General features: G+C 42.7%; 1 protein-coding gene across 1 annotated transcript in view; it reads left to right on the top strand.

Moving 5' to 3' along the window:
- The first annotated feature begins 202 nt into the window (after positions 1-202).
- mtmr14 (myotubularin related protein 14) overlaps positions 203-25,076 on the top strand; it is a 42,649-nt gene continuing 17,775 nt past the window's right edge. The window contains exons 1-7 of the mRNA XM_080026517.1: positions 203-984; positions 1,610-1,758; positions 13,700-13,808; positions 15,414-15,489; positions 17,476-17,536; positions 19,950-20,072; positions 20,406-20,479. Coding sequence (XP_079882643.1) covers positions 847-984; positions 1,610-1,758; positions 13,700-13,808; positions 15,414-15,489; positions 17,476-17,536; positions 19,950-20,072; positions 20,406-20,479 — 730 coding nt within the window. The 5' untranslated portion in view covers positions 203-846. The remainder of the gene's footprint in view (positions 985-1,609; positions 1,759-13,699; positions 13,809-15,413; positions 15,490-17,475; positions 17,537-19,949; positions 20,073-20,405; positions 20,480-25,076) is intronic.

The following is a 25,076-nucleotide window of genomic DNA, read 5'->3' as shown; positions in this document are numbered from 1 at the left end:
AATAAGTCACACGCAAGGAAGACCCGTGTATGCAGCACCACAAAAAGATTTACTGAGTGAACAACGCGTGTGACTGCAGGCACTCCACTCAAAAACATCAAGGCTCGCGCTGAACAACAACAAACGTCATTTAAAGGGGGAGAGGCGGCTGTCACGTGGTCACGTCAGCTTCCTGTTTACCGCCTGGTGTACAAGACTGTAGGACAAGGATTGCAACACAATTCTGCGCTGGGTTTCATTTCACAACAACATTATGCAGAACTGAGATCCTGCAGCCACAGGGTTGACTGCTGTGTACTTTTAATACGTTATATCTTCATGGTCGCGGTTACTAAGGAGACATGAATACGTGACATTGAGGAAACGTGAGCAGGCCGGGGAGAATCCTGGGGATTTCCTCACTCCAGCTGACGGGAGTTCAGGCGGTGGTGCTGAGAGTCAGGCATAACTTCACCACATGTCCGAACAAAACAGTGGTGATGTGAAGACGCTACAAGGGTCGGAATAGTTCTAAAATGAGAATACGAAGGTTTTGAGTAAGTGAAAAGGACCACTGTACTGTCTGGGGGAGCTGAAGTAGCTTGCTAGCTAGTCGCGCTATCTCAGGGAGTAGCAGCTAGCCAGCGCGGGGCTGTGCGGGGCTGGTTAACGGCTTGTGTTCGGTGAGTGGAGCAGCCCGCCGGTGCCCTGAATTCAGGAATAGTCCCCGGCTCCGGCCCCCTCAAGCGGGCAGCGAGGAAGGGATGGCCTGGTCGGTCTTCCCGTTCCAAAGGACAAGGCTCTGCGGTGTTTGAAAGCGGTCGAGTTCGGCTGGAGGCGATCAGCACGGGTCGAGGCGGCGGCGCTATGATGGCTGCCTCCCCCTCCGGGACAGGCGGCTTAACAGCGTCCGGCTCGTCGGTCAGAAACAAGAGCGAGGAAATAGCGGAGTTGATAGATGTGTTTTCCAAGATGCAGTACAGAGCGAAGGAAGTCACGCCTCGGGTAAGATTGGGGTGTACGTTATAGCCACTTGACAACATACTTCTCACTCTTTCTGTGAACTATAAACAGAAGTCTCTTGTAGATTCATGGAAATGAACATTTATCCTTTACAGCAGCTTAACAACATTTACCCTAGGTAGTGATTTCTGACCCCTGAACAACTTTTAGGAACCACTGCTCCGAATAAAGAATAAAGCTTTCTGCCTCAGACCAGAGCTTATTTTGATGTTTGGTGGTGTTGTTAATGTAACACATGACCTTTCGTAGTGGCGTCCATTCACACATCTCAAATAGATAAGATTTTGTTGAGAAACCCAATTGCTAAGTGTATTACATTTCTGTCAGCTCACTTTGATTTACATAGCCCAGTATCACAAATAACATGTTCAGCATGTGACACTACTGAATATAGTTTCCATATAGGCTATTCAGAGCAGTTCTCAAATTGCATGTTATTACCAATGTGTTATTGCTCAATAAACAAGAACAAATCAATACATTTGTTGATTTTGAATGATATTAAGTAATCAAAGTAAATTTTAAAATGCAGTTGTTTTCCAAATGAACTATTAGGCTTCTTTTAAAACTATAATGGCGTAAGTTTTGTCTTTGATTTTCTCCTCAGGGGGAGGCGATAGAGGAGCGTTGTCTGGAGTTGTTCGGCAGAGATTACAAGTACAGTATCATCGACAACGCCAATGGAGAAGTGTGTGGCCATTATCCCCGGCGAATAGTTTTCCTGGAATACGAATGCCCTGAGGTCGAGAGAGACAGGTACCTTTCCACTAGTACTCACTCAAAAATCCATCATTCTCTCCTTCCAAAGTCCAGTGCACTTGGTTACCAATTTACCCTCTTGTTTTGTTTGCGTGGCCGCTTATAATCATGCACACCTTAGGAGCAAAGGCCAGCCTCCCATCTCCCCCAGTCTCATCAAGCAGCTCAGGGGTTAAAGTGACTGTACTGTCACATGAGGGCCACATTGGAGCCGCAAATGTTTTGTGATTCAATAAATCCTTATGTCTGACTGCTGAATAACACAGTTCAACTTTCCACTGTAGTGCTGGAAAAAATTGTGCGCTTTAAATTAGGAACAAAACCGTTATTCAAAGAAAATGTTGCTTCAACATAGGAGCAAACGGTTTTTCACAGCAAAGGCTTTCGTATACTGTATTAATAAAGCAAATTCACCCCTATGCACACATCACATGTTTCCTCAATGCATGATGTTTTCATTTAAAGGTGGAGTCAGCGATTCTGGAGAATTTGTTGACAAAATCCCTTTTTGTCAAATCAGTGAATACACAGCCTAGGCACTGTAAACTAGTATATAAAACAAATGGAATGTAAACAAAAAGGGCCCAGCCCACCTGGCTACAGACATTACAGAGCCTAGGCCAGGGGTCTGCAACTTTACCTATCAAACGAGCCATATCAGTAACCTTTTAAATCACTTCTTAAAACACATTTTTATAGACTTGCTTTTACGTGATGCCGTCTTTTTATTATTTTTATTCTCTTCCTCAATATCTTTTCACCCTAGCACCTATTAATCTCTTTTGGTTTATTGTGTATACTGCCCGACCATATTCAGCTATTTATAACATATTAATTAGTCTTGCAAAGCCAGACCAAACTACAGCTAGAAGTATGATTTTATTTTGATGTCACTTTGACACAGTTCGTGAGAATCACCCATATATGAGTAAGTGTATTTATCTTATTGTATGTGTTTTTTGATTAGTATGTGTTTATCTGATTTGTACTTGCTCCTTTGTATTTGATGTCAAAGCACTTTGTAAACCATTGTTTTAAAGGTGCTATATGAATTAAGATATTAATATAAATTAATTATTAATAATATTGCCCCCTGTTCGGACAACAAAAATTTGTCTGGAGCCACAAAACATATTTGATATCACAGCGTATAGGCTACAGTTTACAGTGTTTCCCACATATATTTTTAGGAGACTGTGGTGGGGACCCTGGACCTTCTAGGGGGGTCCAGGGGCACGCCCCCCTGGAAGAAAGATTAACCTTTTACGTAAAATGTATCAATCTGGTAGCCTGGCATTTCCAGACCTGCCACTTGGCGCTGGCAAATAAAATTTGGCACTCAAATCCTTCATTAACAAGTAAGAGGAATGTTCTGTTTTGCCGACTGACCACAGCAAAAGTTTAATTTAACAGTTAAACCTCTGTTTTCGCTAGGGATGGGCATAATTAATCGATGCTCGATAATTGCTCGTTAAGAAATGTGTCGATCAATTTATATTGTTATCGATCAAAAGGACGTTGTATTGCATAGCCTACTGTGAGTCTTGAAGCATTTAATTGAATATCACTATGTGGAAGAAATAACAAATCTAACCACCAGGGCACGATGTTTTATTATTTCTAATGTAAAAAACAGAGACGTGCACTGTACACATGCGAAATTAGTTGAACTGGGAGAGGCAGTGGAGACAGGCCAGGAGGCTATCGAGCAGGCTGGGCGGCACGCGGACGAAGGGAGCGCAAACACTGGAGCCGCCGCCACACAGGCTTCCGCTATATGGCACTACTCCTCGGGGAGCAATACTCCACTATACTGGACACTGGCATTGACACAGAGGTTAATAACTTTCTGAGGGATACCCCCCACCCCACCCCTGGATTGCAACCCTACCGACTGGTGGAAAGTGAAAGGAAGAAGGTTCCCCAGGCTGTTGGCGCGACAATACCTCTGCATCCCCGCAACTTCGGTCCCGTCAGAGCGGGTGTTTTCTGCTGCTGGACTGACCGTTACAAGGCTGTGTTTGCGTCTGACCCCCGAGCATGTTAACATGATTATAAAAACAAAAATCTGTAGGCTGGAGGTACTGTATGCTATGGACAGTGGGGACAGTCACCACCGTATGTACGTCGCTCTTTTTTTTCTTAATGTGTTGTCTCTCGCTCCGCTTTTCTTTCGGCTTGGTGCCTCTTAGAGTCGTTACATTTTGTCAAAACTGTGACATTTTAGCAACAAGTTCAGCCTTATGTTCACTAAGGTATTGCTTTTAGATAGGCTAGTTCATGCAATTGTTTCTAAATGTGTGGCTCATCTTTTTGTTGCGAGCCTTTCCGAGCGCCGGCTGCAGCCTATAGGCATAGCTATACAGTCATATGAAAAAGTTTGGGAACCCCTCTCAGCCGGCATTATAATTGACTCTGCTTTCACAAAAAAAGATAAAAGTGGTATGTCTTTAATTTACCAGGAACAGCTAAGTACTGGGATGTTTTCCAAACAAAGATTTTTTGAAAAGCAGCATTTGGTTGTATGAAATAAAATAAAATGTGAAAAACTGGCTGTGCAAAAATATGGGTACCCTTGTGGTTTTGTTGATTTTAATGCCTGTAACAGCATGTAAAACTGATGACTTTAAACGCAAAGTTGGTTGGATTATGTTGTTAAGCCTTGAACCTCATATAATTGTCTGTTTAATCATGAGAAAATGTATTTTAGGTGCCTAAATGCAAGTTGCTCTTCTCTTTGACTCTCTGCTGAAGTGAAACAGAATGGGATCATCAAAACAGCTCCCAAAAGATCTGAAAAACAAAGATTGTTCATTGTCATGGTTTAGGGGAAGGCTACAAGAAGCTTTCCCAAAGGTTTCAATTGTCAATTTCGACTGTAGGGAACGTTGTCAGGAAATGGAAGGACACAGGCATAGTGGCAGTTAAACCCAGGCATGGCAGACCAAGAAAAAAACAGGAGCGGCATAGGTGGAGGATCGTGAGAATGGTTGTACACAACCCACAGATCACCTCCAAAGACCTACAAGAACATCTGGCTGCAGATTGTGTATCTGTACATCGTTCAACAATCCAGCGCAATTTGCACCAAAACACCTGCTTTTTATAAAGACCAAATAACTTAATTTTTGTCTCATCAGTCCAAAGCATTTTCTTCCAATATGAATCTGGCTTGTCTAAATGAGCTTTAGCATACTCCATGCAACTGTATCTGTGGCGTGGGCGCAGAAAGGGCTTCCTTCTCATCACCCGGCCATACAGATGTTTTGGTGCAAATTGCACTGAATTGTTGAACCATGTACAGATACACAATCTGCAGCCAGATGTTCTTGTAGGTCTTTGGAGGTGATCTGTGGGTTGTCTGCAACCATTCTCACAATCCGCCGCATATGCCGCTCTTGTACTTTTCTTGGTCTGCTAGACCTGGGTTTAACTGCAACTGTGCCTGTGTCCTTCCACTCCCTGACAACGTTCCTTAAAGTAGAAATTGACAATTGAAACCTTTGGGAAAGCTTCTTGTACCCTTCCCCTAAACCATGACAATGAATAATCTTTGTTTTTAAGATCTTTTGGGAGCTGTTTTGATGATCCCATTCTGTCTCACTTCAGCAGAGTGTCAAAGAGAAGTGCAACTTGCATTTAGGCACCTAAAATACATTTTCTCATGATTAAACAGACAATTATATGAGGTTCAAGGCTTAACAACATAATCCAACCAACTTTGCGTTTAAAGTCATCAGTTTTACATGCTGATACAGGCATTAAAATCAACAAAACCACAAGGGTACCCATATTTTTGCACAGCCAGTTTTTCACATTTTATTTTATTTCATACAACCAAATGCTGCTTTTCAAAAAATCTTTGTTTGGAAAACATCCCAGTACTTAGCTGTTCCTGGTAAATTAAAGACATACCACTTTTATCTTTTTTTTGTGAAAGCAGAGTCAATTATAATGCCGGCTGAGAGGGGTTCCCAAACTTTTTCATATGATTGTATATCGGCCTTTTTTTCCCCCTTTTTTTTCAAAACAGTTATACAGTTTAATGCCCACTAGTACTGCCTTGTTTGATTATTGTTGGCCGATAGTAGGCTACTTATAGTAATTGGAATACAGATTTAGTCTTGTTGAAGCGTTTCTAAACCTTTAAGAGCGCCTGTAGGCGCATTGTTCGGCCTTTACGAGCGGGGCATAGGCCTATAACCTATAATGCCTGTATTTATTATTTTTAAACTGTTAAACAGTTGTAGGCCTAGATAGGTCTTCAAGTTAACTGTCTTGTATTATTGTTGGCCTATACATTATTGTTGGAATAAAGATTTCATTGATAAAAACATGCTGCATTTAGTATTTTCTACCAACGGGAATTTTAATATAGCCTATAGAAAAAGTTAATGATTAATCGATAATTACAGGGTTCGACATAACGTATAGCCCGATGGCCCGGGGCCAGTAAAATCATATGCAGGGCAAGTTGATTGGCCAGTCACTGTCCCGCCCGGGCCAGTGACTGGCCAATCACAGTTCAGTATCTTTTTGTAGACTACATCATGGTTCATTGAAATGCGCGTTGAGAGTCGGAATGAAAGCAGTGTTTATTTAAGACTTAATATAATAAACCTAATATAAAATATATTTTTTAATGAAAGGCCAGTGGACAACCGATGCGTGGGTGTTTTGACAGGCGGGGCAACAAGCGGGTGCACTCTCGCTCCGTTGGCAGAGCTGCCTACCGTCCGCCTGCGAGTCGACAAATCAATCGACTTGCTTTGCCCCCTTTCTTTCTTCCCACAGCAGAGGTTCAGGTGCAGAAAATTATAACTGCGCTTTTCCTTTAGCTGCCGCCATTATGTTACAGTATTTGCATGCAAGCCCCAATGGTAATACAAATGAAAGGCTTTATTTAAACGCTGTGACTGCGTCTCCGGTGATTGTGTCGGTTGTAGACAGAAACCAACGGAGGGACTCCGCTCACTGTACAGTTCCTATAGTCGCGCAGTTTGGCACTGTGTTTTCAGGCTCGAGACATTCAATCAGATCGCGGAAGTCTTTCCCATTGAAATCGCTAACGGGGGGAATATCCCCGGTTATTATTTTAGCCACAAACCACAGTTCATCTGCGCGACGGCTCACTCGCTGGCGAGATCACACGGTGAAACGCTGCTATGCTCGGACGAAGGCATTGTGTGTTTCTAAGGTGATTTAACGTCATAGTCTTAGACGAGCGTTTAGCATTATGCTGCATATTTTGCACTGCATTGTTTTTTATCAATAGTTTGAAAAAATGGTCCCACACTGGACTCTTATGTGAAGCTGACATTTCATGGAGAAGTGACACTCGCTGCGCGCTCACGACCAGACGTGAACTCGCATATAGGGTGAAATCTCCCATTAAAAAAACGGCATAACCCCCTGATTTTCGGATTTCTATTCTATTTTTAAAGTCAACTTGAGCGCAAGTGGAAAACCGGTCATTCGGTCATTCACATCCCTAATGCATAGAGAAAGTAATAAAAACAGCCTACCACACCACAAAGACTGATCAGACCTTCATCTCTTATTTTTTTTTTATGTTTGAACATGACTTCTGCAGGTGAACTATTCATTAAACTGCCCAAATTCAAGAATAAAAACAACCATCAAACTACTGCACTTTAAAATACTGGCCCACTCTTTCAACATACTTTCAGTTGTAGGCTTCAAATTCAATATGTTTGCCTGGTTTTATATTATGTGTATGAGCAATATCAACATTTCATATAATTAACTAAAAGAAAAATAACCAAATCTAAAGGGAATATATATACTGTTACAGTATAGATATTCCCTTTAGATCTGGTTATTTTCTTTATTTTTCTAATACAGGTATTATAATGATTGACACTAAATTATGAAGAAAAAAAAGTGTGTGCAGGGCCAGTGAAAATATACAAGGGGCCAGTAAAACTCGGATCCACTGGCCCGGCGGGCCAGTAGGAAAAAAAAGTTATGTTGAACCCTGTAATTGCTCGATTGCTTCTAGCGATGATCGAGCAAGGAAATTTCTTAAAATGCCCATCCCTAGTTTTCGCTAAACGAACGGGGCACGTCACCTTGCTCATTGCTCTGATTGGTTGTAGTGCTATCCAAGTGCGTGCAGTGGCATTTGAAATGCACGAGTAGGAGCCGCCCCTTGAGTTGGGAATTACTATTGATCGTGGCCAGACCCTCTATCCTTCAAGATATAAGGGTCTGGATTTCCAGTAGAGATGGGGTCGATCCGATCCAGTATCGGTATCGGGTCCGATATGGGCGAAATCTACGGATCGGATATCGGACTGACAGCTCCGATATAAAATCCGAAAAAATAAAAATAAAAATTAAATTAATTTAATTTTAATTTTTAATTTTTTTAACTATGAAAGCGCGAAAGCCCAGCGCCAGCAGATGCCGACGTTCGGTGGAGGGAGATATGATTTGTATGCTCGTTCTAAAAAAAACACACCAAAGTCTGAGTTTCTTACTTTTTCCCCGTGGAAGCGAACAGAGCTGTTGTTCCGTTCCAAATCAGCTGTGCCATCGTAGTTTAAACGAGTTAATCCATCCTGGAACATGCATTTTCAGGGATTTATAAATCCATACAAAAGATCCAATATTGATAGTCTTTTGTATCCATATTATATCCATTATTGACCACGTATTCCTATGATGCAAGGCAGTCACTGTTGATTGGCAATAGCAGCACTGCATAGGGAATTTAAACAAACAGCTAAGCTAAGCTAACGTTAGCATTTCGCCAAGCACTGCTTTCCCTTCCGAGATCACGCTAATGTTGTGGTATAAAGTTAAGGGAAACACATATGCTGATATTCTTCCTCCCTCTCTGTCTTCCTACTGCGCTTGGTGCCGTTTTTAGTTTGCCTCGCTCTGACAATGTCACGTAGCCAACAGCTGGTGTATCACCGATTGCTCTTTGAAAGGACAGTGGCCAACTAGGTCAAAGTTCAAATAATTTGATAATTTACTTTAAATGAGCATTACATTTATATTTTAACAATTGTTGTAGGGGAGAACGGGGTAAGTAGGCACACTTTTTACTCTAGTGAGAATTGCTCATCACCTAAACATCTTTCAATAGTCATTCCTACATTAAATTGAAGCTTAAGGTGTTGGCTTGAAATGTGTACCCCTCACTGTTTCTATCTTATTGTAATAAAGAAGAAATTAATCATCAAAGACACCCTTACACATTGTGACAACCAACCCCATCAAGGGGTCGGTTGTCAAACACTATGGGGTTGTTTGTCACAATGTTATCTTAATGGGAATAATCTTAAAAAGAAGGAAAGAAAGTAGAACTAAATTTGAACGTTTAATTGCATTGTTAAGTTGACAAATAGGCCTACATAACTTACTGTAGCCTTGGCAGCTGGTCTAGTTTGGGATGCACTGGGTTGTTTTGATTTTGTTACCCTTTTTTCTTTTGCATGCTAGCTGCCTTTTCCTGCTCTATTCTTTCCTTCTCGGGGGTGTCAGTGAGGATACAGCTTGACGATTTCTTTCGTTATTGGATTCCTTTTCTGGCTGCAGCCTTGAGATAACATGTGACAACCAACCCCCCAAAAAATGTGACGACCAACCCCAACTTGAATTTCTTGCTAGCATCAAGGCCAACAACCATCTGACAACTAATTAGCTTGCTAACCACAATCTAAACTATAGTTTACCCTTCACACTTTGTATGGGTAACAAGTGTTTTGTTTTAAACCCATTGTGTAAAAGCCTAGAAGAAAAATACTGAGGAGCTAAATATTTTCAATTTGACATGAAAAACACAAACAGTCGTCTCACCTCAAATTCAGCAGTCTAACTCCAAGCAAGACTATGTAGGTGACCTCTGATCCCAATTCTGGATATTTACATACCAAAATTTCATAGACAGCGCCTTCTGGTTCCGAGATATAACGATTGTGACAACCAACCCGTGTGACAAATTACCCCGTTCTCCCCTATATACAGGGTTCAACATAACTTTTTTTTCCTACTGGCCCGCCGGGCCAGTGGATCCGAGTTTTACTGGCCCCTTGTATATTTTCACTGGCCCTGCACACACTTTTTTTTTCTTCATAATTTAGTGTCAATAATTATAATACCTGTATTAGAAAAATAAAGAAAGATAACCAGATCTAAAGGGAATATATATACTGTAACAGTATAGATATTCCCTTTAGATTTGGTTATTGGTTGTTGATATTGCTCATACACATAATATAAAACCAGGCAAACATATTGAATTAGAAGCCTACAACTGAAAGTATGTTGAAAGAGTCGGCCAGTATTTTAAAGTCCAGTAGTTTGATGGTTGTTTTTATTCTTGAATTTGGGCAGTTTAATGAATAGTTCACCTGCAGAAATCATGTTCAAACCTTAAAAAAAAATAAGAGATGAAGGTCTGATCATTCTTTGTGGTGTGGTAGGCTGTTTTTATTAGTATCTCTATATGCATTAGGGATGTGAATGTGTCGACCGAATGACCGGTTTTCCACTTGCGCTCAAGTTGACTTTAAAAATAGAATAGAAATCCGAAAATCAGTGGGTTATGCCGTTTTTTTAATGGGAGATTTCACCGTGTATGTAAGTTCACGTCTGGTCGTGAGCGCGCTGCAGGAGTGTCACTTCTCCATGAAGTGTCAGCTTCACATAAGAGTCCGGTGTGGGACCATTTTTTCAAACTATTGATAAAAAACAATGCAGTGCAAAATATGCAGCATAAGTTAAACGCTCGTCTAAGACTATGACGTTAAATCACCTTAGAAACACACAATGCCTTCGTCCGATCACAGCAGCGTTTCACCGTGTGATCTCGCCAGCGAGTGAGTGAGCCGCCGCGCAGATGAACTGTGGTTTGTGGCTAAAATAATAACCAGGGATATTCTCCCCGTTAGCGATTTCAATGGGAAAGACTTCCGCGATCTGATTGAATGTCTCGAGCCTGAAAATACAGTGCCAAACTGCGCGACTATAGGAACTGTACAGTGAGCGGAGTCCCTCCGTTCGTTTCTGTCTACAACCGACACAATCACCGGAGACGCATTCACAGCGTTTAAATAACGCCTCTCATTTGTATTACCATTGGGGCTTGGATGCAAATACTGTAACATTACGGCGGCAGATAAAGGAAAAGCGCAGTTATCATTTTCTGCACCTCAACCTCTGCTGTGGGAAGAAAGAAAGGGGGCAAAGCAAGTCGATTCATTTGTCGACTCGCAGGCGGACGGTAGGCAGCTCTGCCAACGGAGCGAGAGTGCACCCGCTTGTTGCTTCGCCTGTCAAAACGCCCACGCATCGGTTGTCCACTGGCCTTTCACTAAAACATATATTTTATATTAGGTTTATTATATTGAGTCTTAAATAAACACTGCTTTCATTCCGACTCTCAACGCGCATTTCAATGAACCATGATGTAGTCTACAAAAAGATACTGAACTGTGATTGGCCAGTCACTGGCCCGGGCGGGACAGTGACTGGCCAATCAACTTGCCCTGCATATGATTTTACTGGCCCCGGGCCATCGGGCTATACGTTATGTCGAACCCTGTATATAACTTGTATATCTGAGTAGTAATATTTGCTGACAACATATATTGCAGTTTAAGCTACTTGTGCAAAAAAAACATAAAATATATATATAAAAAAATATATATATATTTGGAATACTGAATTGAGCTTCGAATACAAACTTAACAAACAAGTTTTTCGATATTCGAATTATTCGGCCCGGCCCTAATGCTTTCGTGTATATTTCTTGCTCAGAATTGCTTAAGCCTTCCTAGCCTTACACATAAAGTCACCACAAACAAAGAAATGTAGAATAATTATGATATCGTATCGGACAGTATCGGTATCGGCCGATATCCAAAACCCAGATATTGGAATCGGATCGGAACTAAAAATAGTGGATCGGTGCATCCCTAATTTCCAGGCTATCAATCTGGTGCACTTTGAAAGGAAAATTAAGAGGTCAAGTCAACTGGAAGCTATTCAATAATAAGTTATTGTTTTTAATAAAAATTTGTGTATTACATATTATCAGTCAAAATGAGTGTGCCAGAGTAGGCTACATGATCCCAATTCAGTTAAAAAATGTTATCCTAATTTTAATTATTTGCCCATGACCCATTTTGCATGAAGAAGGGTATTGAAATCGGTTTTGTGTAAACATGACAGTACTTTATTGACGGTAAGTCAGTGATCAGTGTGGAATCAGTGATTTGTGCCGGTTAAATGCGAGGACTGATGTGTGTGTTAATTAACCGTTCACCTGTCTAGTGCCGGTGAAACTAGTAAGACGTTGCTGATGAACGTCTGTTGAATATCAGACTTCAAAATAACTTCACCGCGGTAGTAAATGTTACTTAGTTACTTATACTTGGGGACGTAAATAAGGTTATGAAATGGATGCGAGTGTTTCTTTCATCGGCTCTCCCTCTAACAACGTCCGTCTCTCGCTGTGCTTCCTGCAGCCTGCTGTCTGTGTGTGGAGCGTGCGCGCGCAGGGGGACGGGCTGATAGACTCAGGGTGAAGGGGAGATTCTTTGCTGCAGCAACGGCAACAACGCTCAATTAACGCGCTGTTATTATCCCTGCAGGGAAAGGCGCTGGGCCATAGATGTTGGATGTTGTGATGCATATCTTAGTTGAAGTAATATAGTAAAAAAAAAAAAATACATATTTTATTTTTATTTTTCAAAGCTATATGGAACCACTGCAGAGGGGCTGAAGAACCGCATGTGGCTCCCGAGCCGCAGGTTGCCGACCCCTGACCTAGGCTGTGTATTACCACCAGATTTTCTCAGTACACACATAGTACGGACAGGTAGCGGATCGTGAGGAGAATTATCTGATTTGACAAAAAGTGATTTTGTCAACGAACATTCTCCAGACTCACTGACTCCACCTTTAATAGTCTGCCCTGCGGTTTCCCTTGATTGAAAGTCCTTTGTGGAAAATAACATTTGAATTATTCATAGCAGAACCAGAGTTGAGGCCAATTGAAATATTGCGAGCAGCACACATTTAGTAAATGTTCTCCAAGCGGTATTATTTATGATGATGCATAGTTGAACTAAGTAATTTATGAAACAGAAACACCAACATGCAGTCGTTCTAGCCATGAGTGAGTGATGGGGCCTAAATATTCTCTCACTCTATTTAAATACACTATCGTGATGAAGTAAAAGTTCTGGAAAATCTATTTAAAAGTTTTTTTATTGGTATAATACGGAATGTCGAGTTTTGTCTTAGCAAGTAAATTAGACACCGGAATGTGGAAATATTCAATTAATTTTCACTTTTATGTGAAAATGTTATGTAATGACAATGTTTTATATCTTTAGGTTCAGGGTTTAATATTAAAGACATCCTTTGGGCTCTGAGAAATGATCAACAGCATTTGTTCCCCCAAATTTCTCAGTGTTTTATGTACACAATGCTTACTCAAGAAAATGTTCAGATGAATTGATAATGAAAACCCTGCTGGTTGCGGTCTTAATGCATTAGCAGCATTTCTCGCAATGCCCTTATAGACCCAGACTTAATAATGTGATACTCCATTATAGAGGATAGGGCAAAATCTCAATCTGCAAATTGAATATAAATGTAATTGAATGTACACTGTCAATGATTTGTCTCTTAAGATATTCTTAAAAAGCTTGTTTTCATGGCCAATATAGAAGCAGGTCGACAGTTAAAGACATATTGAACGTAATGAATAAAATCAATGGCTGGTGAGTAATGTTGTGTAACCAAAGGCCCAATGTTTGTCCTGCTAGGCTGATACTCACATCTCACAAGACAAGATCATATGGTGATTATTTGGAGGCTAGAAACAGACGACTACAGTGTGTAGGTAAAGCTGTTGAGGGCCTGGTGGATAATGTATAGTGCTTTGTGTGTGCAGGTTTGAGAGCACAGTGCAGGTCAGTAAGCTGCAGGACCTGGTCAACCGCAGTAAGCTGGCTCGCTGCAGAGGGAGGTTCGTCTGTCCCGTCATCCTCTACAATGGCAAGGTAATGCTGCTCAGGCTCTAATAGCTCTCTCATATTCAGCTTACTCTTTTGAAAGCAGAACAATAGCAAAATATTATATCCTCACATCACTCAGTTTTTTTTATCTAGTTTTGACTTTACAAATATTTCATGCAATTTTCCTTAGTTGGACTCTTGGTCTAAATTCCTATGCATATTTATGGCAACATTCAGCCAAATGTATGTAATGTATGCTTGCACCTGTAATACTGCCATTGGTATCTAAGTCACAGATAACGCCTGGTAGCGAATATCAGCAGTTGTTGACATGTTAAAGGGCTTATAACAAGACTAACCAAACAGGCAACCACTATTTAGATACAACTGGCTAGTTTGGTAGTTTTCTGTACATTTAAACCTTACTGTGCCTTAGGGCTGGGCGATATGACGATATCATATCGTGGACGATATGAAAGTGTCTACCGGGAGAGATTTGGCCATACCGTTTATATCGCGGAGAAAAAAAGTTAATGTGGCGGGAGCATATATGGCGCGGGAGGCAGCTGTCCCTCCGAGTCCCTACAGTTACACTGCAGTTACACCGCCGCGCCACACAGGGGCTCTGCAGCCGAGTTCTGGGCTGCAATACAGCTTCTCTACCCGCAACAGAAGAAGCCTCATCTGTTGCTCTAGCTGTCTAGCTCGTGGTCTAGCTTCGGTGCGCCGTCACTAAAGTTAACAAACCAACTCCGTGTCACGGTGGCAGAGCAGCTGGTTTTAACGGTCAAAAATGTCATTGGGCAAAGGAAACTTGCTTGCTGCTTCAGCGTGCTGTTGCCGTGACGCAGAGTTGGCTTGTTTTAAGCAGCAAACTACATGGGTTAGCTCTCGTGAGCTAGCTGGCTAATAATGACATCTTTAGCCTACTCGGGGCTTCACCCCCGTGCTGTTATTGTTGTAATGGTTTTATGTAACTTTAAAATGTCAAACTTGAAAATATTATTTGTGTTGAAGCTGGAGTTAAAGTATTACCAGACATTTGCTCATTAGTTAATTTTGACAGCTTTTTTAAATGAAGATGAGCAAATACTGCAGGAAAATTCAAGTCTTTCATTATTTTGATATAGGCTACTATCAATTGGAAAATGTAGGCTCTTTGGTTGATGCTGTCATTTTTATTTTGCGCTGACTGACTAAAGCCAGACTGGTGTGGTATTTTGCACCAGTTTCTCTTTTGTATGGAAATTTAAGTTCCAAGCAAAAATTTAAATAATCTAATGTGATTAAAGTTCAGTACGGTTATTGTAATCCATTGAATTTTAAGGAAAAATACTATATCGTGATATATATCCATATCGTGATATAAAATTACCTATATCGTGATATAAGATTTGGTCCATATTGCCCAGCCCTACTGTGCCTGTTGCTAAACATGTGAATTTAAGATTTCTCTCTGGCGTGGTTCAAATAGAAAGGTTATCGTGTTATGAAACCAAAGCAGATTGTCTGTGACTGCCACTTCCTCTTTTGTATGTTTAGAGGGGGCAGGTGACAAGATATAAATGACTTACCGCATGTTATTTCGGTAAGTGAAACAACACTGTCTGATCTAGTATCCTTTTTTTTTTTTTTTTTTTTTTATTGCAGCATATATGTCGGTCGTCCACTTTGGCAGGATGGGGGGAGCTGTATGGTCGCACAGGCTATAACTACATCTTCTCAGGTACAACACACACACACACACACACACACACACAACATACATTTAGCCTAAACAGGGAAGTTGTGGCCGACCTATCTTTCCATGGAAGGTTTCAGTTCCATGTGTGCTCTCTGACCTGTGGATAGTTGCTGCAGCTGTCAAACATTTCCTTATGGGACTTGATGTTCCTCTAAATGAGCAGGGCTTAGCTTCATTCACAATCACCAAGTACAACAAATATAATGTGTTGGTCCAGCACACACACTGTAATATGATCAACTAATAAGAAAAACTGAAGCAAGTCTCTCAAAATCTGAAATGTAAAATGCTGTGATATAATAATAATAAGAATAATAAGAATTAGGATTTATATTTATCTTTTTTGGAGGTCGCTCAAAGCCTTTGCCTTTATATACCTTTGACTCGGTGTGCTACAGTTTGAGATGAAATAATTTGTGGGTAATGTGGTCAAATATGCATAAATAATCTAGTATCCATATGTTGAATGGGTGGACTGTATAAGGCTATTGGGTTAGAGCAGAGTGTCTTCCTGGAGTGTCGGTAAGAACACACAGTAGAGTATAGGATGCAGTCATGGGCTTTAATAGCAGACTTTGGTGGTTTACAACACAGCACAGCAATGCACAGGTTAATTAACTTAGGCTTTGGGGTTATGTCTGCATAAGTAACAGAGTGTGTAGTCTGAAAAGGAAATAGACAAGAAACCACACTTGCATTAATATCGAATAATATAGGCTATACAGTATGTTCACAAATATGATAAAAGGAATAACAGTATTGCCTGTGCATTACTACAGGTAGGCTAAACAAATATACTCTTTCACTAACACAGTGTTACAATGGTGAAACACAAACCAGTGTTAAGTGGTCAAAGGCGGGAAACATAAAGAACAAAGGGCTTAATGGCTCATTAACGTGACCGTTACACTAGTAAACGACCCGCGAATTCACACACACAAAAGATCGTCAAAATTGCACTATATGTAGCGAAATAACATTAATATCAGGGGCTTACATATAGTAATGTGACACCAAGCTAGTAACTTCAACTAAGGCTGCATAAATTAGGATAATGAAGTGGGCAAAATCGCCGTTTTCTACAGAATAATTAGCTTAACACAGGCCGTGACAAACAGGTAATAAACTCACTTTAAACACTCATAAAGCTTAAGAAATATACAAGTCACGGTAGGCTTAACTTAAAGCATCTTATGTGCCGTTCACAATGGACAAACTCACGTTTTGGTCAATAACGCACACAAACAGACACTACTCCTCCACTGAACTCTCTGCCCCTCTGTGCACATGGAATGTCCAAAAGTAATATAAGCACGGGCACGGCGAGTGCGGGTGCATGAGGGAAACGGCCTTTCCAACACCATATCTATAATACATTAGCAGTTTATCAGTTTGAAAACAAGACAAGCGTACATTGAAACAAGCTTCATTGGCAATTTGTCAACATCCATCTAATACAAACACAGATACAGATACAGGTCATTTGACTTATAATCTGTTGATAACAAAGGGTAGAGCTTCACCTTCGGAACGTAGACAAATGTCAACTACGTCCTAGAGCCTCGCACATACAGGGATGCTGAAGAAATACAGATGTTGATATTCAAGAGTTTAAAAAACCTGTTATAATATATCTGCCAACATTAGTTTTTATAAACCTAAATAAAGTTATGTTTTTGATATGGATCTGTTAATTGTTAATTAATTGTGACCATGATATCAAGTGATAAGTAATAGCAGTATTCTGTCATTCTATGTATTTCAAATTGAACCATAAAATATTCCCACTACACTAAAACGTAATATATTTATAACTGAACTTGTTTTCAACCCTTAAACCAAGAGGATTGGCTGCTCTGTGATGTGAGAAGAATCATAGGTTTGAATGATTTACAGAGTCTGGGTTCTTGTGACCATCCTGTCTTTGAGTGAAGATGTTCATCTTGTTTGCTTGTGTGCTTTGTCCAGGGGGCAGTGATGACACATACACAGAGTCTGAGGAGGTTCCAGAGGATGACAATGCAGTCAGGTAATCACATCACTTTACCTACATCAGTGTGTGACTCTAAGCACTTGTGTGTAGTAATTCCTCACACGGGGGCAACATCTATGTAGTGGTTACAAGTCATTCAGATTAATTTAGTTATTAGAAATTAATCTGAAAATTAACTAGAACTGCAAGCAGTTGTGAACGGGGGCCAAGCCTCCCACGCGACTCGGGATCGGGCGTCGTCGTCCGCGGCGCCGGCCCCTCGCTTCACGGAATCCGGGGATGTAAAGTTTTTGAATGTGGGATGTTTGGTTTGGGAGTTATAGACCGAAAGGCAAAAAAATGGCAGAGAAAGATGCTCAAGTGTGTTTTTGGCGCCCCCTTTTGAAGCAATTTAAGGAAAAAGTAGAACCAACCTGAGAACCATAGGACAAACACATGTGCGGAGTTTGGTGTTAATAGGATGAATCGTTTTGGATTTAGGAGCAGTTTGGTACAAGGTAGCTAATGTGCAAATCTTTAAAACGCCACCGTTTGGTCTCCCGACGATCGTAGAAAAATTATTTATACAACTTTTGCTCGTGTGAGTCAGTAGAGCATAATGCTTTTGGTTTCGTCCAAATCGAGCAAAAACTGTAGGAGGAGTGTGTTTTGGTGACTGACACAGTTTTTGCGATGTAGCGAAAAAAAATCCCATACACAAATGGGCGTGGCCTATTTCAAAAGATGCAGCTGACTTGTGGGCATCTGTGGATACAAAGTGTTTAACTGTGGGATGTTCGGTGTGGAAGTTATAGCCCCAAACGCGTTTTCTTTGCTTTTTGTGGTTTTGGCGCCCCCTATGGATGACATTCGCAAAATTACGTTAGCTAGAAAGATGCAGCTTAATGTACCAAACAAGTGGATGTCAAGTTTTTGAATGTGCGATGTTTGGTTAGAGAGTTATGAGCAAAAGCAGATTGTCAGCCTCTCCATAGTAAAGACACTTTTTTGAATTTTCCCGCCAAAACACATGGAAACAGGAAGTAAAAGTGAAAAACTAATTTGTTTAATAAGTCCGGCATACATAGATATTTCTCGGCCATATTTTTTCTATAGACTCAGGTATGCCCCATGATAGTCTCCCTTGAGTTTCAAGAAAATCCCTCTCTTTTTTTTTTTTTACGGATTTTCGCAATTTTTTAAAGCGCTACCGTTTGGTCTTCCGATGGTCGTAGAAAAATTATTTATCCTACTTTTGCTCGTGGGAGTTGGTAGAGCATAATGCTTTTGGTTTCGTCCAAATCGGGCGAAAACTGTAGGAGGAGTATGTTTTGGTGACTGACACAGTTTTTGCGATGTAGCAAAAAATGTATACGCAAATGGGCGTGTCCTATCTCAAAAGATGCAGCTGAATTGTGGGCATCTGTAGATATAAAGTTTTTGACTGTCGGACTTTCGTTGTGGAAGTTATAGCCCCAAACGCGTTTTCCTTTGTTGTAGCGCCACCTAGTGGCCGGGATGTCCGAATTTTTTCGTCTGCGTACGTACCATGGACCTGAATAAGCGCTGCAAGTGGCATGTCCCAACCCTTTACGGTTTGGGCTGTAGCACCACTTTTACGCATGGAAGAATAAAGAATATGGAATAATAATAATAATCCCAGCAAAAACAATAGGGTTCCCTGCCCAGCAGGGCTATGGAACCGCGTTGCTCTGCAAAACGCGGTCCCAGGCCCTACTCGGGCTTGGCCCCCTAATAATAAACTACAATAAAATACAACACTGAAAGTGCTCCATTGACGTGTTAGACACTACTAGTACCAGGATATCTTCTCTCCTGGTGATAAGGAACGGGTTGACCAATAAGTTGGGGGGCTAAGAAAATGATCTATTTAAAAATTAAAAACTTCAGTTACCTCATAGGGAAGTTCTCGTTTAAAAAAAAATAATAATTTAATATATTTTTAGTTTCTTTTTTTTATAATTAAATGCAGATCTGGCACAAAGCATATTTGATATAAATGTAGCTTTAATTGAGTTTGCCAACGAATATTCAACAAATAAGTGCAAGTGGAAGGCACATAGGATCTGTGTCTTGATTTACCTGCGTAGGCCACAGTGAACCAACAGTCCTTGGTTAGCCCTGCATGCGCGCAATGGGCTACATCCAAAAATCCCAAATTTGAATTTCCGATTGATAAATTGTTTCAGCCTTGATGTTCATTTATTTTTAAGTAATGTTGAAACAACATAGAGAGTACAAGGAATATGTATTTTTACCTTTTTTGTATTTTATTGTTTAAACAACAAATTGATAGCTGTTTATTGCATTACAGTATGGAACTATACTACCCCTGTATGTCCCGACTGGTCTGAAGTGGCTATCCAGATCTTTGACGTGGCTAATAGCCCTGGTGTAGTGCCATCATTGCTCCATCTAATGTCCCTCTGTCTCCTCCCTCTGTCCACAGGAATGGGGACCACCAGCTCTTTGACAAGGTTCGAGGTCACGACATTAAGCTGCTGCGCTACCTCTCTGTCCGCTACATTTGTGACCTGATGGTGGAGAACAAGAAGGTTAAGTTTGGCCTCAAGTAAGCAACAGCACACAATAGTTCATCCACACTGTTAATAGTATACATTTTTCTTTTAGCACAGCCCTAGTTTAGAGATTAATAGAATTGTATTGATTTGAATTCTGAATTGGCACAACAACACATTAACATTTAGGTGTGAGTTGTAGACAGAGAGCATAATACCGCCCTTCTACAAACTATATATTTTTGCATGCTTATGTGCAAATACATACTGTACTGATAGCTCTAAAGCGGTTAAAAGCTATGTAGCCAAATAAAATAGACCTGTATTCAAATGTGTGTCCATGAAGGTTCACAATGTATCTGATGTGGCTCTTTGTGTGTGTGCAGTGTGACGTCCTCGGAGAAGGCGGACAAGGTCCAACGCTATGCAGACTTCACTCTGCTCTCTGTGCCTTACCCAGGTAAACTCTCCAGTGTTTAACCCAGGAAATGTCTTAGTCAAGGTGGTCACTGCCCAGGGCTTCAGGAGCGGCAACATTTTTGGGGGTATTTTGCTCAAAGATGCCAATGCGCACTAAACTGTTTATTTAAATACAAAAATACAACAGACACTGTGCAATTTTGTTTGCTATGTGCAGGTACACATTTTTTGCAAACATGCAGACAATACAAAATACAATTAAAGAAAAATTCTACTGTTTTGGTGCAATACCATGCAGACACACTAAATACAAATAATGAACCATACACTTAACATGTGTATGCACATCACAGTGCAAATTCATCTTTTAAAAGTTCGTTTTTGGATGGGGGGCTGCAGTGCGATTATTGTGGACAATAGGCCTACTGTGATGCGATAGCCTTTAATTCATTAATGGTTATTATCAGCCTACTTGCTTGATTGGTCGTTTTGGAACATACATACATACATACATCTTCAACCGCTTATCCGAAATCGGGTCGCGGGGGCAGCAGCTTGAGCAGGGAACCCCAAACTTCTCTTTCCCGGGCCACATCAACCAGCTCTGACTGGGGGATCCCGAGGCGTTCCCAGGCCAGTGTGGAGATATAATCTCTCCACCTAGTCCTGGGTCTTCCCCGAGGCCTCCTTCCAGCTGGACGCTCCTGGAACACCTCCCTAGGGAGGCGCCCTGGGGGCATCCTTACCAGATGCCCGAACCACCTCAACTGGCTCCTTTCAACGCAAAGGAGTAGCGGCTCTGCCCCGAGTTCCTCACGAATGACTGAGCTTCTCACCCTATCTCTAAGGGAGACGCCAGCCACTCTCCTGAGAAAACCCATTTCGGCCGCTTGTACCCGCGATCTCGTTCTTTCGGTCATTACCCAGCCTTCATGACCATAGGTGAGGGTAGGAACAAAGATCGACCGGTAGATCGAAAGCTTTGCCTTACGACTCAGCTCTCTTTTCGTCACAACAGTGCGGTAAAGCGTATGCAAAACCGCCCCTGCTGCTCCGATTCTCCGGCCAATCTCACGTTCCATTGTTCCCTCACTCGAAAACAAGACCCCGAGGTACTTGAACTCCTTCACTTGGGGTAAGGACTCATTCCCTACCTGTAGCAGACAATCCATCGGTTTCCTGCTGAGCACCATGGCCTCAGATTTAGAGGTGCTGATCCTCATCCCAACCGCTTCACACTCGGCTGCAAACCGATCCAATGAGAGCTGAAGGTCACAGGCCGATGATGCCATCAGAACCACATCATCCGCAAACAGCAGAGATGAGATCTTCAGACCACCAAACTGCAACCCCTCCCCACCACGACTACGCCTTGATATCCTGTCCATGAATATCACAAACAGGATTGGTGATAAAGCGCAGCCCTGGCGGAGGCCAACCCCCACCGGAAACGAGTCCGACTTACTACCGAGAACCCGGACACAGCTCTCGCTTTGAGCGTACAGAGATTGGATGGCCCTGAGAAGAGACACCCTCACCCCATACTCCCGCAGCACCCCCCACAGTATCTCCCGGGGAACCCGGTCATAAGCCTTCTCCAGATCTACAAAACACATGTAGACTGGATGAGCAAACTCCCAAGCTCCCTCTAGGATCCTTGCGAGAGTGAAGAGCTGGTCCGTTGTTCCACGGCCAGGACGGAATCCGCATTGTTCCTCTTCAATCTGAGGTTCGACTATCGGCCGAACCCTCCTTTCCAGCACCTTGGAGTAGACTTTGCCGGGGAGGCTGAGAAGTGTGATACCTCGGTAATTGGCACACACTCTCTGGTCCCCCTTTTTGAAAATAGGAACCACCACCCCGGTCTGCCACTCCTTCGGCACTGTACCCGACTTCCACGCAATGTTGAAGAGGCGTGTCATCCAAGACAGCCCCTCCACACCCATTGCTTTCAGCATTTCTGGACGGATCTCATCAACCCCCGGGGCTTTGCCACTGTGGAGTTGTTTGACTACCTCAGTGACTTCCACCAGGGAAATTGACGATGATCCCCCATCAGCCTCCAGCTCTGCCTCCAACATAGAGGGCGGGTTAATCGGATTCAGGAGTTCCTCAAAGTGCTCCTTCCACCGACCGACCACCTCCTCAGTTGAGGTCAACAGCGTCCCATCCTTACTGTACACAGCTTGGATGGTTCCCCGCTTCCCCCTCCTGAGGTGCCGGACGGTCTTCCAGAAACACTTTGGTGCCGACCGAAAGTCCTTCTCCATGGTTTCTCCGAACTTCTCCCACACCCGCTGCTTTGCCTCTGTCACGGCAGAGGCTGCAGCCCTTCGGGCCTGTCGGTACCTTGCGACTGCCTCAGGAGTCCCCCGTGATAACATATCCCGGAAGCACTCCTTCTTCAGTCGGACGGCTTCCCTGACCACCGAGGTCCACCACGGCGTTCGAGGGTTACCGCCCCTTGAGGCACCTAAGACCTTGAGACCACAGCTGCCTGCCGCGGCTTCAGCAATGGAAGTTTTGAACATCGACCACTCGGGTTCAATGCCCCCCAACCTCCACAGGGATGCTATAAAAGCTCTGCTGGAGGTGCGAATTAAAGATCTCTTGAACAGGGGCCTCCGCCAGACGTTCCCAGTTCACCCGCACTACCCGTTTGGGCTTACCAGGTCTGTCCAGAGTCTTCCCCCACCCTTTGACCCAACTCACAACCAGATGGTGATCAGTTGACAGCTCTGCCCCTCTCTTCACCCGAGTGTCCAAAACATGCGGCCTCAGATCAGATGATACGATCACGAAATCGATCATCGACCTTCGGCCTAGGGTGCTCTGGTACCATGTACACTTATGAGCATCCTTATGTTCGAACATGGTGTTCGTTATAGACAAACCATGACCAGCACAGAAGTCTAACAACAAACGACCGCTCGGGTTCAGATCGGGGAGGCCGTTCCTCCCAATCACGCCTCTCCAGGTGTCTCCATCATTGCCCACGTGCGCGTTAAAGTCTCCCAGCAGAACTATGGAGTCCCCTACCGGAGCCCCATGCAGGACTCCGTTCAGGGTCTCCAAGAAGGCCGGATACTCCGAACTGCTGTTCGGTGCATACGCACAGACAACAGTCAGAGTCTTCCCCCCCACAACCCGGAGGCGTAGGGAGGCGACCCTCTCGTCCACCGGGGTAAACTCTAACGTAGTAGCGCCCAGCCGGGGGCTCGTGAGTATTTATTAACCTTTATTTTTCCAGGAATATACTCATTGAGATTCAAAATCTCTTTTCCAAGAGAGTCCTGGCCAAGAAGGCAGCATAAAAACATAAAAGTTTCACATTAAAAAACAAAATTTCACACTTAAAACAAGACACAAAACACAATAAAAAGTAAATAAAAATAAAATAAAAAGTCACAAAGCATCAATCTCATTGGCAGTAAGTCAGTGTTCAGTAACCGGGCATGTACAGTTTGCGGTTAAATTGTCCTTAATCCTGCTTTTGTAATTGTTCATGGTGATAAGGGATTCAAGTTTAAGGTGTTCCTGTAGCTTACACCATGATGAGGGGGCAAAAGATTTAAAGGCACTTTCACCAAACGCAGTGCGAGTCCGAGGAACGTTATACATAATCAAACGAGTATCCCCACACCGGCCCGGCGCCTCACACCTTGGGCAACTCCAGAGAAAAATAGAGTCCAACCCCTGTCCAGAAGTACGGTTCCAGAACCAAGACTGTGCGTGGAGGTCAGCCCCACCAGATCTAATTGGTAGCGCTCCACCTCCCGCACCAGTTCCAGCTCCTTCCCCCACAGCGAGGTGACGTTCCACGTCCCCAAAGCCAGCCTCTGCCGCCCGGGTCTGGTCCGTCGTGGTCCCCGCCCTTCACTGCCACGTTTTGGAACATGTATTTCCCAATTTAAAACATAAAAATAAATCTTGTTTGCCTACGCTAGCATGCTGTTTTACAAATAACTCAATAGTTGAAATAATACAATGTGTTTTCCCCTTAAAATTACTAAATGCGGGGGCGCCCTTAGCTCAGTTGGTAGGGCATCCCCTCCCCCGGGCCGGGCCCAGCAGCAGACCCGGGTTCGATTCCAGCGCGCGGTCGTTCTCTGCATGTCACTCCCTTCTCTGCCCCATGTCACCTCTGTCTTTATCAATAAAGCATGAAAAATGCAAAAAAAAATAAAAAAAATACTAAATGCATCTCAAAGACAGTAACAGTGTGGCACTTCTGTAAACTTACTGAAAAGTGTCTGGGCCATCACTCTCATGTATTCATCAGACTTTTCTCTGAGCTGATAGATAGGTTGTGTTGCCACAGAAGGAGTCTTAAATTGTTCTAGCTTTGCACAGCACTTCTTTCTGTTCAGCTAAATATCTCCATAGAACCGCGCTGCGTTTATTTTCGCCACCAGTTTAATATCGGCTTGCTTCTGCTCGTTGACCCTCCCGCGTACATGCAGTAGTCACGCGCCGCGCGGCACGGTCGCGCGCGCAGAGCCGCCGACACAGAGCAGCTGAGTGGTTAGAGCATCCACCTAGAGGGTCAGGCCTCGCAGCAGACCCGGGTTAGAATCCCGGGTCGCTCTCTGCATATAATTCCCCGCTCTGCCCCCTTTCAACTCTGTCTCTCCAAA

This window comes from Ammodytes marinus (genome assembly GCF_949987685.1).
Source record: "Ammodytes marinus genome assembly, chromosome: 4".
Classification (NCBI taxonomy): Eukaryota; Metazoa; Chordata; class Actinopteri; order Uranoscopiformes; family Ammodytidae; genus Ammodytes; species Ammodytes marinus.
The sequence above is the reverse complement of the archived record's forward strand: the minus strand, read 5'-3'. Positions and strand labels throughout refer to the sequence as shown.